At 41.4% G+C, this 17805-nt stretch overlaps 2 protein-coding genes across 3 annotated transcripts; one reads left to right on the forward strand and one right to left on the reverse strand.

Moving 5' to 3' along the window:
* Positions 1-1128: 1128 nt before the first annotated feature.
* Positions 1129-10255, reverse strand: polr1c (RNA polymerase I and III subunit C). Of its 2 annotated transcripts, none has more exons than XM_023821477.2 (9): positions 10101-10255; positions 9233-9304; positions 9040-9147; positions 8777-8909; positions 2830-2949; positions 2594-2746; positions 2255-2404; positions 2044-2160; positions 1129-1524 (listed from the first exon to the last, which is right to left on the reverse strand). In XM_023821477.2, exons 1-9 carry the CDS (start codon positions 10170-10172, stop codon positions 1406-1408), a joined length of 1044 nt encoding a protein of 347 aa, XP_023677245.1. In that variant the 5' UTR covers positions 10173-10255; the 3' UTR covers positions 1129-1405. The 2 variants fall into 2 exon arrangements, with proteins under 2 accessions (XP_023677245.1, XP_072565917.1); XM_072709816.1 differs by lacking the exon at positions 10101-10255 and adding an exon at positions 10049-10067.
* Positions 10256-11916: 1661 nt separating this feature from the next.
* yipf3 (Yip1 domain family, member 3) lies at positions 11917-17149 on the forward strand. The gene is made up of 9 exons (XM_023821468.2): positions 11917-12217; positions 12596-12805; positions 14813-14919; positions 15029-15074; positions 15198-15290; positions 15416-15547; positions 15636-15749; positions 15820-15943; positions 16241-17149. Exons 1-9 carry the CDS (start codon positions 12143-12145, stop codon positions 16369-16371), a joined length of 1032 nt encoding a protein of 343 aa, XP_023677236.1. The 5' UTR covers positions 11917-12142; the 3' UTR covers positions 16372-17149.
* The last annotated feature ends 656 nt before the right edge of the window (positions 17150-17805 follow it).

Below are 17805 nucleotides of genomic sequence, written 5' to 3' on the forward strand. Positions count from 1 at the left end.
AACATATATGAATTTTGATATTTGCTAGAACTTTTGGTATACTAGGATGGAACCATTTCATAATAATAATTATTGATCCTCATGTCCGCGAAGGGCAGCCACCCGTAGCGGCGCCCAAGGACCCGCAAACGTGCTGAGGTTGGTTTTGAACCGGCTGCCTTCCGATTACAGACACACAGGGTTAGCCCACTGATCCACACGCTGCCCTTCATCTACCCCATTCATATTCAGTATGAGGCACTACGGAAGGAAATATGTTAGTTATATAATTTATTCTTATAATGGGAAAATAAGAAAAAAGGGTCCAAATATAAGCCAAACCTTGCACTTTGTCATTTTACCTAATAATTTGTCATGATTAGCCCCTGACATTGAAATAGTCATTTGGCTGAACAGCATCCAGACCCGTTAGAATCTTATAGACCTGAATCATATCCCCCCTTAGTCTCCTTTGCTCAAGGCTGAACAGATTGATTTGTATGTAAATGTCATTTATATACAGCATCCCTTGTTATAGGTTAAGTTTAGGATACATGGACTTTATGGTGTGGTTTCATATTTGTAAATAATAATAATAAAAAAAAGTGAACAGCAGAGGAAGATAACTTTGTATACAAATTTAAGCACGTTTTGCACATTTTTACCAAAAAAAAGTTGACATTTTAAATAATGTTTTACTATTCACAAATGTCAACGGTCCAAGGTTGCTGGGATACCAGTACAGTGAGTCCTGCATCATACGGTCCAAAACAGTTTCACCATGTCACTGACTATATGGAGAATTAGATTTTCATATACAGGGAACAGTGAGTAAATGACCAAACCATTGTGAATACAGCCTGGGTCTTTTGTACCAGATGCATGATTGTACCCATGGCCTTTAAAAAGGCACATGGAAGTTTTAAGATACCTGTGATATCCAAGTTGCGAGCATTCCATGCTTGCCAAAAACCATCTCAGCATTACAGTCAGTTATCACTCCTGGCACTATTTTTCAGTCTGCATACTTGGCCTTTCTCTTAGCACCACTATACAACTATAGATACGGTACATCAATTTAAAAATAGACACGTGCTGCATGACACAGCCACTTCATTTTGTTTTCTCAGAAAATGACCGTCAACAAAATGATCCTATAAAGATTTATTACAAAATAAACCAATATACATATACACATACTTTTGAAATGTAGTACAATGTCATTTTTCTATTAAATAAGCTCATTCTCTCAATTACAGTTACTCTATTTCCATAGCAAAAGGCAATCTAATTTTTGCAAAAAGGCAACTGAAAATCCATTTGTGCAGATAGGGACACTACCTGTCACCATGGGAACTTAAACTTCACATCCCAGAAGCTTCCCCGGAATTTCAGGGAGGGGCTTGTCCGTCATCCCTCCCGCCCATCACTCCACCTCTGCAGCATCCAGCTCATTTAGGAACTTCCGACACTTCGCCATAAGGACATTAATAGCTTCACAGACCAGAACATCCGGAGCCAGGATACCCGTGGATTCCACTGAAACTGCGCGACAGATTAGATCCAGGTTAGAGCAGTTTACCATGTGAGATACTGATACACACCTGCATATACAGCCATTATACAATACACCACACACACATATATATATTATATATTATATATATATATATATACATATATATATATATACATATATATATATATACATATATATATATATACATATATATATATATACATATATATATATATACATATATATATATATATATATATATATATATATATATATATATATATATATATATATATATATACATATATACACACCCCAACTTATCCAAACCGTGGCATGAAGTAATTTTAGAACGTTTATCTAAAGTTGAGCATCCTTGTTTGAACATATTATTTGGAAGACAGCTTTGGTCAATCTGACCTGCATCATTACCCCAAGGTCGTGCTACAACAGGCTATGGCACAATGTAATGATCATCCCATGTGATCATGAACCATAATGCATGTCTGCATGTGTCTGCACTTGCATGGGGAGGCTGGACGTACAGATAAAATGATCCCGGACTCTTCCCAGCTTCACCACGTTCTTCAAGTCATCATGCCGGAGGACCTCCCGGCTGCATGTGTCCAAACGGCTGTTCAGCACCCTGGCGACTGGTGTACCTGGAGGCAGACAAGAGGACTACATTGTGAGATTACCACACGTCACAGAACAGACTAACAATTCACTAGAATGAGCTCATCGGGGCAGGCCTACCTTCGACATTCTCCACCTCAATGACTCCAGGGGAAAAGCAGCGTTTCAGTCTCTCCGCTTTCTCCCCTTCCACTGGCTCTGTAAGAGTGATCTCTGGAAGAAGCCTATAACTGGCCGTGGCAACTGGGGAGAACTTGGCATGGTCTTTACCTTCAAAACATTCCAGAGAGACTCTTGATGCTACAATGTGCTTTTCTCAGGTCATGTGTGCAACAAATGAACAAGGGTTTGAGAGATTTCATGACCCTCACAATAACATGCAAACTGCATTTCGGCCAATTTTAACATCTTGATCACCTAAAAAGCTCAGTTTCATCTAATTGCATGCACCAGCCTCACCGATGCCCTTCACGCAGTGCATGACGATGTCCAGTTCCTGTCCCGGCCGCAGTTGTGCTAGGAGAATGTCGTCGTGCACTGGGGCAATGCTGGCCTCCCCAAAAACATCAGCCTGGTTTCCTATAGGGACCCACTTAATGTCTCTAGAGTACACTGGGGAGGAATGAAAATGGGACACAGAAAATTAAAAATAAACAAACTTCCCCACCTCAGGCAGCTCAAGTCATGCGACATACCCATATGGTTAATATACAGCTCTCTGGGGTCAGAGGAGTCCCTGGGGGCCCTTGGGTTCCTGGTACACTTCACCTTCAGCTGAAGCTGAATTGTGTCGATCTCTGTGCCTTCTTCATCACCTGATTAAAATAATCAATGTCAATTCTTTCAAACAGACACACACAAATGGAAAACAATGAGGTTAATTCAATCAGGGCTAGATTCAACATTTCATTCTTTATCGTCATTGTACACAACAGCACAATGAGATTGAATTAGCAACTGAGCAGTGCAAACAAGACCACAAAGCAAAAGGGTCATTCCATGTCAAATCATCGCACTTTCGGACCTCATCGTCACGGATTTTAACGAAACTTGATATCCTGATTTGGTCACATGAGTAACTCATGAAACTGAAATTGGGCACGTCTGGGATTAATATTGAGGGATATTTAAGCAAACAAGATTTTAACTTTTTTTTTTGGGGGGGGGAGGGGGGGTATATATTATTATTGGTCCATATATTTTTTTAAAAGCTATTGTATAGATTGAACAAACTAAAGCTAGATCATAATGTCCCTGCGACCCAGAACCCTGTATTGCAGACCCTTTGCAAGCATCAAAGGTTATGTTGTGGCTGCATATGATGATAACTGGTGACTAGGATGTGTTGAAAAAACTATGCCCAGTACTGGAGAGTTGAGACTGAGCTTTTTACATCCTCATGGACCATCTCCATCCTATTCATTCCCATGCCATTCTGATAGACTTGTAATGGATCATCAGGATGTGTTTTTAGTAGCTGAACATGTGACATCCAACAGAGCGGACATACACAATTTCAAGCAAAGACACAATAGCTGCATCAAAGGCTCTGATGGACTATAAATTGAGAGTACAGTGATCCCCCACTATATCGCGGTTCAGCTATCGCGCCTCCACTATAACGCGGATTATTCCACGACGTGTCACAATTCTCTGCGTATTGTGTACTTTGCTTGTGGTCCAATTGTTTTCATTTTGTTTTAAGCCCTACGATGGCTCCCAAGCGTCCTGCATCTTCTAAGCCTTCTGATAGTAGTGAGCCTAAACGCCAGCGCCATTCAGGAGAAGGTGAAACTCCTGGATATGCTTCAGGAAGGAAAGCGTTACGCGGATGTTGCTTGCCATTATGGCTTGAATTAATCAACGGTATGCTTACTATGCTACATCAAGAAGGATGAAAAGAATATGAGGGCGCTTTTCCACCGCACAAAGTACGGTACTTTCGGTACGGTACTTTCGCTTTTCCATTGACTTCCGGTCGAGTACCAGTACCGAAATCTCAAGTACCAAAAGTGCCAAACCAGTTGGGGTACTTCTTTGGTACTTTGGGGTGGGACTTGCAACCGTATTTGCTGTCGATTGGTTATGCAAATAGCCTGCCGCTGAAATACAAAATACAATCGCCATCTTTTGAAATACACAGCGAGAAACAAAATAAAAAGCAGTAGAAACAAAAATATAAAAAAGTAAAATGGAAGGACGGACAAACGAGGAAACACAGGCTTTAATCGCCATATGGTCGGATGAACAGATCCAGTGGGATTTGGATGGCACGACTCCAAATAAAAAAGTCTTTGCCGTTCCGAGCAGTTCAGTTTCCCTATGTTTCCCCTGTCGCGCGCTGATTTGTACAGGGTTTCACTGTTGTTTTAATGTCTTTTTACGAGGTAAACAAGCCATATATTAATTTTAAAACATCACATGCCTTTTGTATGTTTTTTGTTTTTACAGATAATAAATGAAATTACTTAATTCGCTGGATAGAGGTATTTCTTGATGAAAACGGTATAGTATTGCTTATAAGACTATATTATGCATGACGATCTACTGTATTCACATGTAATAATGTACCTGAGCGATTTTCAGACATTTCACATACCTCTTTGCTTTAATATTAGGGGAAACATTATTTCCTGACAGACAGGAGAAATATAGGGAAACTTAATTGCCCGGAACACCGTAATACCAAGCCGCTTGGAAGAAATGGGGCACATGCGAAACACCGAACAATGCCGCTTGAAAATCAAAAAACATAATTAAATAATTTGTTTGCTTTCAAAAGACTGAATTAGCAGTAAGCTAATTCTTACTGCTTTGATCGGCTCAGCCAAAGTAAGTGTACCTACATAAACGTAATTGATGGCAGCATGATTTGGATTTTACTGAATCTTATACTGTGATAGAAGCTGACATAACAATAAACCGCATTTTCCAGCCTCAACTATTAGTTTTAATTTTGGGCTGTCAGTCAGGGGCGGTCACTGATGATGTCATTTGGCGCCAGTACCATTTTTTACGCCAGTGGAAAACCGACATGAAAGAAGTACCAAACTTTCGGCACTTTATGGAAGTACCGAAAGTACGGTACCTGGTGCGGTGGAAAAACGCCCTAAGAGCCACCGCATCACTTTCCTTTAGTCAAACAGGAAGGAGGGTGGCATGTCCTCGGAATAAAGCCATCATTAAAATGGAATCACATACAAAAGCATTACATATTGTTATTATTATTATGTTACTCATATCCTTAGCCCGACATCCACATATCATATGTGTTGTTTTAATAAGTTTACATGTGTTTAAAGTGTGCGGGAGGGGTATTTTAAGGCTTGAACTTTAAAGAAGTTTATTTATATGGTCTTTCTATATCGTGGATTTTCACCTATCGCTGATGGGTCTGGAACGCATCTTCCGCAATAGGCTCTATAGGAATAGGAATAGGGGAACACTGTATAGCAATTGTTTATGTTCTTACATTCCCACCTTCCCTTTAAACAGTACTGCTTGTATGTAAATTATGCATTATTAGACCAATGTTGAAATTCTTTCTTTGCCCTAGTAGCCTAAAAGCCTATCTAGTTTGTTTATTTTTGTTAGTTTTTCAGGTTTTTGAGAAATTAAGACCCTTTTTAGTAGGCTAGTGCCTAGTCAAAAGTGTAAACTAAAGAGGAAAATAAACTACAGTGGTACCTCGGTTCTCGAACTTAATCCGTTCCGGACTCCGGATCGAATCCTAAAAAGTTTGAGTTCTGATCGAATTTTTCCCATAAGAAATAATGGAAAACCAATTAATTGGTTCCCAGCCCCCCAAAATTACACCTAAATATGTTTTTTTTTTTTTAGCATTTAAACACAAAATGAACAGTATAAAACAAGAAAAGCATTTTTTTCTTAATGGTTTCCAAAACGATAAAGATCTTATCCCAACATTACCCCTGTCCTGCCCCAATCGTCCGCTCTTTCCGTGTGCCACGCCCCCTCGTTAACCTCGTGTGGGATCCCCATGTGATCAGCTGTTTCTGGTTGTTGTCATTAGTCCTCTATATTAAGTCCACGTTTCAGTTTGTTTCCCCAGTCCGGTCATTGGGTGCATTCGACTTACAGCGCTGGCTTAAAGCAATGCATTCTGATCCTGACGCAATGCATTACGGTTAGATGCATTGCAACCTCTCACCCGGCTGCACAAACTGGAACCGCCTCCATGACGACACACCTTTGCCCTTATTGGCTGAAGAGTTTAGTTACACGCATGACGTTTGTATCCCAGGCAGTTCCGATGCGTAATCTGCTATTTTTCCTGAATATCACGTAAAGCAGTGAGAACTGGTTTTCAATTAATTTACCTGGTAAAATAAAGTTTAAATAAATGACATAAATGCTCTAATAGTACACGTAAGTTAATGGTTTATTTATTGTTAGTTACCGTAATGTTGCGCTGCTTTATTTGTTTAATCGTCCAGTCTGTGAAGAAAGCATTCAAGTAAGAATTGCATTGTAGTATGACTCATTTCCTGGCGCGTACAATTTATATTAGGTCAGCGTTCATGGTTCGACTTCTGATATTCAGATCGAGTTCTAGGTCAAACTGGTTTGTTCAACTTTCAAGAAATTCCAGTTCTAGTGAGTTCGAGAACCAAGGTACCACTGTATTCTGATTGTACCATTAATTCTCTTGTAGGCGGAGCTTGCATGTCTGTTATAGTCGAACAAAACTACAGCTAAAAGTGGCCCTGGGGACCAAATTGTTTGTCCGTTATAAGCGAAATTCTGTCATAGCAAGTCCGCTATATCCGATGCTTTTTCTGCATGTTCTTAAAGGCAAATGGCCGGGACCAGCGGACTTCATCCGTTACAGACAATATTCCATTATAAGTCCACTATAATGGGATTTTAATAGTTATTTAAATTTTTTCCATTTAAATTATATATCTACAGCTAGTTCTGGCAATAGTAGTCGTCATGAAAAATGGTAACCCTATACCATGCATTTATCACTAACTACAATTCTGCTACTGCTAACAGCATTGTAAGGAATTGTGGTTTTGATACACACAAGTAATGATATCTCAGCAACAACTCAAAAACCAAAATTTCTGAATCTGAAGCTCAGTCTCAACTCTCCAGTGCTGGGCATAGTTTCTTCAACACACCCTAGCCAATAATTATCATCATATGCAGCCACAACATAACCTATGATGCTTGCAAAGTCGAATGATTCCCTAAGTGTGCACTTACACTGGCCCGATTTGCACACCTCACTCATCTCTGATGAATGCAAGGCATTTATTAGCCATATTTAGTAGACATGTGGGCCTTTTCAATAGTATGGCAAGTACAGGTGTCTGCAATGACATCAATGAAGCTTCCATTAAATTCCATTGTAGCATATTTGTAACCTTAATGTTATGACTTACACCTGTGCTTGTTATACTATTTCATGTCAGTTTGGCTGCCATTAAAAAGGCCCATTAGTGATATGAAACCATGTGATGCTACCTTTAAGTCAATCTAAGGACATTTATCAAAACAGTAATTTGTAAAGTAAGAAAATAAATGTATCCAAACAATGTGTAAAGTAAAAAAAAAAACAAAAAAAAAAACTGTGTCCTGCCTCAATCGTCTGCTCCTTCCGTGTGCCACGCCCCCTCTTTAACCCCGTGCGATCAGCTGTTTTTGATTGTTGTCATGAGTCCTTTGTATTTCGTCTGCATTTCAGTTTGTTTCCCCAGTCCAGTCATTGTATTGTCCGTCTGCGTTTTGCCTGCTTTACCTGTAATTAAACCCTGTATTCCCCGATACCCTGACATCTGCGCCTTTATCTCCGTTCCGTCCCCGCTCGGCACGACAATATTATTATAATTAAATGTATTAATGGTTTATTATTAATATTAAAATAATGAATAAGAAATCTTTATTTTAAAATGTATTTTATTATATAATAATTACTGTTACTGTCTATCATTGTCTAAATGTATTTTTACTGTCTAAATATATGTATTCAGCTTGTGTAAACATGCACGATGCTATCACAGTGACTGCCAGGCTGAGACTGAAGCGTTACCCTTTGTTTCCGCTGAGAGACGTGCCGCGTGACTCATTTCCCCTCAATTTTAAGAAATTCGAGTTCTAATGACTTCGAGAACTGAGGTACCACTGTATAGGTTTTTTGTTATTTAATTTTTTATATTTTAATCAGTTATTACATAGTAATTATTTAAATGGAGATAGCATATTTGTTCACACATCCTAACCACCAATATCATCATATGCAACCACAACATAACCTTTGATGCTTGCAAAGGGTTTGGGTCGCAGGGACATTACTAGCTTTAGTTGATTCAATCTATAGAGCTGGACAATAGCTTTAAAATAATATATGGACCACTTCTTTGCAGCTTACAATAAGGTAAATATAGCCAGTCAAAATCATACACCCCCCCCCCCCCCCAAAAAAAAAAGTTAAAATTTTGTTTGCTTAAATCTGCCTCAATATTGATCCCAGACACGCCCAATTTCAGTTTCATGTTACTCATGTGACCAAATCAGCATGCCAAGTTTCGTTAAAATCCATGACGATGAGGTCCGAAAGTGTGATGACTTGACATGGAATGACCCAAAACAATACACGGCTCTAAAGAAGCTGACCTGCATTTCGGTACTCGAACAGTCGTGGGTCGGCTCTAATGGGCACCAGACCTAGTCTGTGGGCCAAAATCTCATCCTGAATGATCGAAGTGTTGTTGTAGACAAATACCTTCTCCACAGCCATTGTGGGAACCTCGACAAGATGAGCAGAGAAGGAGCAAACGTTTCACTTTAATGTACATTTGCGGTTATTATATGAAAGTACGGAAGAAAATGCAATCGCTTTGAAAGAGTTGCAATAAGCCATTAACTTTTGTTCTTACCTCTGCCAATAATATGCGTCTAAAAGCATTGGCGATGGCAGCATCTATCCCTACCATATCAAACTCCATAGAGTTTTCTTCCATCTGAATGATATCGATTCTGAACTTCTACGATATAGAAGTACAGACACACATTAGAGATCTTTTCAAACCCTTTTTAATGGCAACTCTTTCGAGCACTGACTTGTCTTACCTTTTGAAACTTCTTCAGGTTCCAGGAGTCGTTGTAGCCTGGATAATTACCAGGGAAGTCCGTGGTGTGTACCTGAAAAAAATGACAGGCATCATTATCCAGCGTGGTACAGATAAGCGAGGCGGAGGTGGGGGTTGCTGAAGTGCATGAGCACCTGCCCCTTTTTGCACGAGACAGAAAGCTATACACTTTTGAGGTTCCAGTGGCCTGTACTACGAAGCGGGGTTACTTGTCGGATTTAAGGTACCACAGTTTACATGGACTTCACACTCGTTCGCTTACATTTTGCCCAGACTACATTAAATCCGACAAGTTACCCTGATAAGCCAGTAACCCCGCTTCGTAGTACAGGCCCCAGGTGCCCCTTTTTGATCACTGACGAACATGAATTTAACCGAGGTTGGCAAATTTTGCCGATCGAGCACCTGCCCCTCAAATTGTCAGCACGATCCTGCAGATAAGCGCATATAGACTAAATGAACAAAGCTGAACGGACGGTAATATACCAAATAGAGGAATAAAGGCCCGCCCGCAAACAAACTGTGCTGTCTGCGTTCTACGTCGCTTTTGACAAAAGCGTCTGCTAAATGTATACATATGATGTGTACTTTACACTGGTGCGACCATCCTCCCAAATGGTCGACGTTCCGGGAGTATCAAATACAGCATCCCGTTCCTACGATACGATGAAGAGCACTTTAATGACCCTAACTCTTTAAAAGTGAATACAATGTAAGAAGCTCCATTACTCTCGAATCGCTATTTCCAAGCACTCACAATAAATAAATCCGAACTTAGATAAAAGTTAAGCTTGACCTTTTTTTACAATGCGAAAAATTTCTACATCCCCCAGCACACAAGGGCTTACATTTCTAACGCCAAATTCGTTCAAAATGACTCTATTTCGTAGCTCCTCCACGTTGCTCATAGACGCCGCCATCTTTCTGCATCGCCGGTGTGACGTAATACCCACGTGTCGATGCGCGTGTATACAGACCGAACAACTTGACACGTTTTGAGGGTGGATGATACAGGGCTGCCGACTTACGGATCTTGCGTAACACTCTCGGCTTCACGCAAGAAAATTTACCCCATATGTATATTATTCCACCATAAACCTAACATTAGCTTAATCAAAATCGTTGGGGTAGTTTGTAAGCCCTACAGACTATTTACAAGTTAATAAAAGTTACATTATGTAAATAATGTGCATGTGTGTGCAGACTTGTCTCGCGTTGCAAATCTCACTCCAACCAGATGAACAAAGCTGGCAGCCCTGATAATGTGTGGATAGCCCACATAAGTTAAAGAAAATCATTTTAAGATTCCATATATATAGTTAGTATATGAGCGACAGGTTGATAGGCAGATTCTCTAACGACATGACTCCTATGCGTGATATTTCCTGACACCTGTATACCAATAGGCCACTGAGCGCTGGGGGTAGAGTTGCCACCCGTTCTGTATATTACAGCATTGCCCTGTACTGAAAAATCAACTTCCTCTGGCATTAACCGCAGCACAAAAACTGTACATCAGGAGCTTCATGGAATGGGCTTTTCTTGGCTGAGCAGCTGCATGCAAGCCTCACATCACCAAGCACAATGCCCAGTGTCAGACAGAGTGGTGTAAAGCATGCCACCACTGGATTCTGGAACAGAGGAAATGAGTTGGTAGATGGCAGGAGAACATTACCTGCCTGCTTGCATTGGACAATTCTACGCTTCCAACTTTGTGGGAAGAGTTTTGGTAAAGGCCCTTTTCTGTTTCGACATGGTTGTACCCCAATGCACATACTAAGCTCCATAAAGACATGGCTGTGTGAGTTTGGTTTGGAAGAACGTGACTGGCTCACACAGAGCTTTAACCTCAACCCCAATCAAATACTTTTGGAATGAACTAGAAAAGAGATTGTGAGCCAGGCCTTCATGCCCAACATCAGTGCTTGACCTCATAAATGCTTTTCTGCACAAATGGGCAAAAATTCCCACAGATACACTCAAATCTTACATAAACCCTTCCCACAAGAGTGGCCACTGGTATATTTGCAAAGGTTGGACCAGTTCCATACTGATGCCTTTGGATTTAGAATGGGATGTCATAAAAGTTTCTGTAGGTGTAATGGCCAGGTGTCCCAATACATTTGTCCATATATTTGATTTACCCAGAAAAATTGTACACACCAGGGGATTTCTAGCTGTTGAAAAGATCAGGGGCTAAGTCAAGTTTACGTGGGGCTTGACTTTTTTATTTTTTTTATTTTTTTTAAAAAGGAAGATTGGCATTGGGGCTAAAATACTCTGGGCTTTAGCCCTGAGTGATCGGACATAACGACGCCCATGGTCCAGACCTTTTATAGTAAAGCTTCCAGAACACATTGAATATTTGTTACTTGTTAAGACAATTTTTTTTCTTTTTACATATTATACTCATCACAAGACTATGTAACCTAAAAATACATTACACCCCCCCCCCCCCGAAAAAATACCAATCTTTGGGAATCTTTGTCCAAATAATACTACATTGGGCATCCTTCACACAATCCTCAATAGAACAGCTCATATTAAAAATATCGTCGATGGGATTTTCTTTGAGTATAGGCCATTTTTGTACAGAGTGACAGCCCGGGTAGCAAAAGGGAACTGGTGACGCAATCTACAAAACCGATGATTTCATGTTCGCGGACGTGACTCGATCTCGCGATAGTTTGCCGGATTCCACGTCTCACAGTCGCGGAGCCCCGTTGCTAACGCTAACTAACTCGAACCCAGGGTGTCATCTGGGCACGGTACGAAAGGGTTTACCAAGTAGTGTAAGTCAGATAGATCGCTAACGACTTGCCCGAGTACTGGGCCTAAAGTGCCGAATTTGTATTGTTTACCGTACTTGAACTGCCGCCTTCCTTGAGAGATGATATCTGCGTCCGATGGAAACAAAAACACTAACGCGGAACCATGGGGCGGCTTTGATGACAACCTGATCCAGGTAGGAGCCCCTGTAAACAAACCTGGCCGCCTCGCCGCCCGGGGTCCGCCGCCGCGATTCCTCACCTACTTGTCACTTTAATAGGGTCCAGACATCTATTCGCTGGACTAGATGTGTTTTTAAAGCCCGTTGTCTTTCTCAGGCCACACCGACTTCCGGACAAATATCCCCAAATCGTGGATCCTCACCGGGCATTATATCCTATTGTAATATTACATTAGATCATGACAAGCAGAGGTTCAACGTCTATTTAGCCGGATCGGGCGGCAGCAAATGGAGCCGAAAATAATCCCACTGATCAGGGGGCTGCTCTTCCAGCGCGCCGGTTATGGTTGTGCGTTGTACAATGTCGTGTAACCGGGTCTCCTGGTTCCTTAGGGCAGCGGTTCAGCTGTGATTGACATGGAGAACATGGACGATACGTCCGGCTCCAGCTTCGAGGATATGGGCGAGATGCATCAGCGCATGAAGGAGGAAGAGGAGGTTGCGGAAGAGGCGGCTGCCACCGAGGAAGATACCGGGGATGACGGGGAGTTCCTGGGGATGAAGGGTTTCAAGGGGCAGCTGGGGCGCCAGGTGGCAGACGAGGTGAGCCTCCGTGGAGGAGAAACGGGTGGCATGGGTTATCTGTAAGATTCTCGGTACTCCTACTGCTAATGTTAGGGCTCTAGCTCTGCCTGATCACTTGTCTATCTTCTTTGACAGTGCTCTGTTGTCTCGCGTTGCAAATCTCACTCCACAACAGGGTTATCACCTCAGTCCTGTAAAGTTCCCGGCATTGATCAAATATATTACACATACCGACACCATTCCAAAAGTTTGTTTAGGTCTGTTTGATAGTGAAATTATAATCATACATGACAGTGTAATCTCCAATATTTTTCAATGCATAGATAATTGATTATTTACTCTGTAATGTAATAGCTTATTCCATTAGTTATGACCCCACACCTTACACCTTCGGTTTTTACATAAAATAATAGTTTAAAAATATAAAATATATTTTTACTAGTGGTGGAACAAAGATGGACCATGCCCCCCTTCCTTATTCCCACCTGCTTACAACAGCTGAAGCAGTTTCAGTTGATTAAATTTAAGTAGCCTCCAAATATTGTACCCATCATGCACTGCAGTAGTTAGCAAATTCCACAAACATGCTTTTTTCGTTAAATATATGCCTTGACACCAGAGTTTGAGTACAAAACATAACAAACTATTACATTTCAAACATTGTTTTAAGTATTGTAGTAAGTATTTTTGTATTATAACTCCCACCATAATGAGACTGAATACATATAAAAGAGAGATATAAAACTAACTTGTCACAATTATGCACAACATTCATGACACCAGTGTACCATAAGCATATGAATTTTATGTTTCTTGTATATGATGTTTCCCATAAATAAATTAATTTAATATTATACGTATCAAGTAAGCTTAAGCATTTTTTTGTAATGCCTTTGACTTCAGTGCACGCTGGAAACTCCTGCTGCAGACCTTGGCTGGTTGGAGTTCCTGTACTAAATACACAGCGTGGGAAATTGCAATTGATATTTGTTTCAATATCTGTAATGGATCCTCCTTGTCTATTTCGCCACCCATTTTCAATATAACTTAAGTTTACTTTTGCTAACCTTATCTTTGACAATGGCGGCAGTTCATGATGCTACAATCATCACCGACTATGCAGCTCATGTTTAGAGTTTGCCTTCTCATGAAATTGATTGATTGGCTAAAGAAACTGTACACATTTTTTTGGCTAAAAAGACAACATTTCTATTAATCGGCTATTAATGACGGAATATGAGTGTTGTTAATGCACATATTCAAAAGGCTCGGATTCTGGGACATTCTGTGACCTGGAATGAAAATAGTTTTTTCCTGGACAAATGACCAAAATGCAGGGTGGTTCTGGAAAGTCCTGGACAAGTGGCAGTTCTAGCTCTCTTTCTGGTGATATTATCTATGTCACCAAGCGTAATGTAGGGCTCTGTGGATATACTCTAAAATTCAGATCTCTGATGTTCTAGCATCTGTTATTATGACATCCATTTCTGGCAAACAAAAATATTGCAGCAGTAGTGAGTCAGGAGTGAAAATTCATAAGTGCAAGTAAAGAAAAACTAAACTTCAGATCTATTATATCTACAATAGATAGAGATGTCGTATCTGCAATTCATAATTAAGAGAGGCTAGATGATGGTGTTTATCCAAAGTTATTAATGGAAAAATAACTGGTACCTTTACCCTATTTGCCATTGTTGATAAGCTAATGAATCTTCTGACACAGTTGGACCTTTAGTTTTTATTGACAAAAATGTTTCCATAGGATTCTCTGTGATAACATAAAAAATATTACATTAGCCTTCAGTACTTTACCAGGCATCACCACAGAGAAAAAATGTGGATACTGTGTCTGAATTTAAGGTTCTTGACTGAAAAGCAGCTTAGCTCATCTCCATGCTGTCTCAGCTTTTTAACAGTTTATATTATCATATGGTAGTGATATCAAGTAACTTTAAATATGTGAAATTCCCTAAAACCTCAAGAACCAAACTAGTATATAGATGCATCTCAAATTCATCCCCTCAGGTTTGGCAGGCGGGAAAGAGGCAGGCGTCAAAGGCCTTCAACCTCTATGCAAACATCGACATCCTCAGACCCTACTTTGACGTGGAGCCAATCCAAGTGAGGAACAGGTGCGTATGTGGGATCGGCTTCTGCTGGCTTGGTGATTTCCCATCCTACTTCCAGCTTTTCTGGTGTTCTGCCCTGTTCCTCACATTCCCATTTTCTCTCCTTCCTCAGGTTGATTGAGTCCATGATTCCTGTCAGGATGATCGGCTTCCCTCAGGTGGGCGGCCATGTTGGCTATGGCAGAGCTACGGTATTGGCAGCAGACGTGTCTGCTCTCCCTCTGGGTGACACTGCCTGCTGGGGAGCTAATGTATGCACTCTGCCATGTGTCTACCCACAGAAGGTAGCGGGGGAGCTCTATGGACCCATGATGCTGGTCTTCACGCTGGTGGCTATCCTGCTGCATGGCATGAAGACGTCCGGGACTGTGATCGTAAGCGGCCGATTCCGTAAGGCGGTTAGACCGAACCAACTGGATCGATATCCCCCCTCAGATGCTCTGGAGACTGCATCCATTACTATTTCCACCGCCCTACCTAACCCATGCTCCTCCCCCAGAGAGAGGGCACACTGATGGGCACGGCCATCGGCACCTGCTTCGGCTATTGGCTGGGCGTCTCCTCCTTCATCTTCTTCCTTGCCTACCTGTGTAATGCCCAGATCACCATGCTGCAGATGCTGTCCCTGCTGGTATGTATCCAGCCACCATCATCATCATCAAACCGGTGAAACAAGAAGCCACACGGATATTCCATGTGTCGTCCCCTCTGTCTCACAGGGTTATGGCCTGTTTGGTCACTGTGTGGTCCTCTTTGTCACGTACAACGTCCACTTTCACTGGCTCTTCTACGTGCTGTGGCTGGTGGTTGGCGGGGTCTCAACTCTTCGGATGGTAAGGTGGCACACGAGGCCGTGATTCACCAAACCCCTATGGTCCTTTATACTGACTTCCCTCCTCACAGGTGGGTGTTCTGATCTCTCGCACCGTGGGCCAGACGCCGCGTCTCATCCTCTGCGGGACTTTGGCTATTCTGCATATGCTCTTCCTACTATACCTGCATTTCACCTACCACAAGATTGTCGAAGGTATGGAAAATTCCTGCCTCACCAACAAGGATTTAACTAGCAACCTTGTAACAGCAAGGTTATTGAGTCCTACAGTTTTTCCAGTACATGTTGAAGCAGAGCGGACTGCAGACCTTAAGTAATTAAATTCAAGACCCCAAATCTAATTTAAGAGTGTGCTAATTGTTAAAGTATCTTGGGGCTGTTTTTTTATAGTAATGAATGTTGTCACATTTGGCCAGCTTGATTGTCTCGATTTTGTTAACTGAAGGTGCTTCGCTAAAGGCACAGTCCATGTTTTCTGCTTTTGTCTCCAAGGTATCCTGGACACCCTGGAAGGACCCAATGTCCCCCCCATTCAGAGGGTCGCTAGAGATCTGCCTGATGTGGCAACCCATCTGGTGAACAACACGGTCAAGTCCCTTGGGATTTCCCTGCAGGCACAGTGATGGCGTGACCTGGCAAAGACTGCCACTCCCCGCACTGTAATCTTTGTTTTTTAATGCCAGAGGAACATGAGTTAACATATACACCCTGAGACCCTGACTGTCACAGTGGTCTTTCTGTGAAGCAGTGCTTCTTCTGTGTCTTGAAAGCACACGCTGGTGAGTTTGTTTCTTAGTAGGATGGGTTCCTGTTAACTCACGGTGAGCTCCATTATTACCCATCCTGTGTTGGACATGAAGTGTAAACGCTTACATGACTGTGCATAAACTTGCTCATTATGACGGCTGACAGCTGGCCTGGAACCTATCTGTCCGTTCTGTGCCCAATGGGGAAAGCTTTTGTTTCTAAAATAAAGTAGATTTCTGTCAGACGGAGGGAGGACTCTGACTAAGCACTTTTTGGGAGACTTTGGGCATGACCATATGCCTCTGGCTTGTCAAACTTTGACTTATAGTTTTCTTGTGTTAATGGGGAACAATGGTATGATACAATGAAGGACAGATGTTACAGCCGCTCTGTTAAAGCGAGAGACAGTTTAGGAATCGATTATTTACTTTCCACAGTACAAATTTCATGGCAGGTCAGGCTTAAATTTTGAGTTTCGATGAAAATTTTTTGCTTCTCAGTTTTGGTTTCTACACATTTGTACACAACAGCATGATACTGATTCCATGCCAATTCTTTTATTGTGTGTGTGTGTGTGTGTATGTATATATATATATGTGTAGAGAGAGAGACAGAGAGACATGGTGTACATAGAAATAAAGTCTACTGAACTCAGTCCTCAGTTTTTTTCTTACCCTCTCACTGTATTACTTGGAAACAAATGCCCTCATTATAAAATGTTAAAGATACATTTTTTATGTAGTATAACCTGTTAAAGGTTCGAACGAAGCTCATTAGATTACAGATATGTTGGTACAAGACACTTTTTTTTCGCTTTTTCCCAGGAGCTGGTACCTTTTATACACATATAGTTCTGCCACTAATTTTTATTTCATTGAATCGATTTTGCATTCTTTATAGACCATGCACTCACCTCCGTGTTATATGTAGTTTCAAAAAATACAATGCTTTGACTGAGGACAATAACCGTGGTCTATTTGTACAGAGACCTCACTACATGCATGCAAGCTACCCAGATGCGTCTTAATTTTGTGAAGTGTGGGACACATACGGAGCCATAATTAACAGGTGACATTTTTATTATGCTGTCAACCCTTATTACCGACTCGTTTTGCTTTTCAAATATCGGACCTCAAGTCAACATTTAAGCGCACCCACTCGCCGGGGTCGGAAAGAGGTCGGTTCCTTCCGTACAATAGGTAAAAAGACACTGACAAGATGGGCTTCGGGCTCCCCTTACACCTCTTAATCTGAGGCGTCGCCCCCCGCAGAGTCAGAGTCCCCATTGTGAAAGCCTATTGGGATTTATT

This window comes from Paramormyrops kingsleyae, chromosome 3, assembly GCF_048594095.1.
Source record: "Paramormyrops kingsleyae isolate MSU_618 chromosome 3, PKINGS_0.4, whole genome shotgun sequence".
NCBI classification, from domain to species: domain Eukaryota; kingdom Metazoa; phylum Chordata; class Actinopteri; order Osteoglossiformes; family Mormyridae; genus Paramormyrops; species Paramormyrops kingsleyae.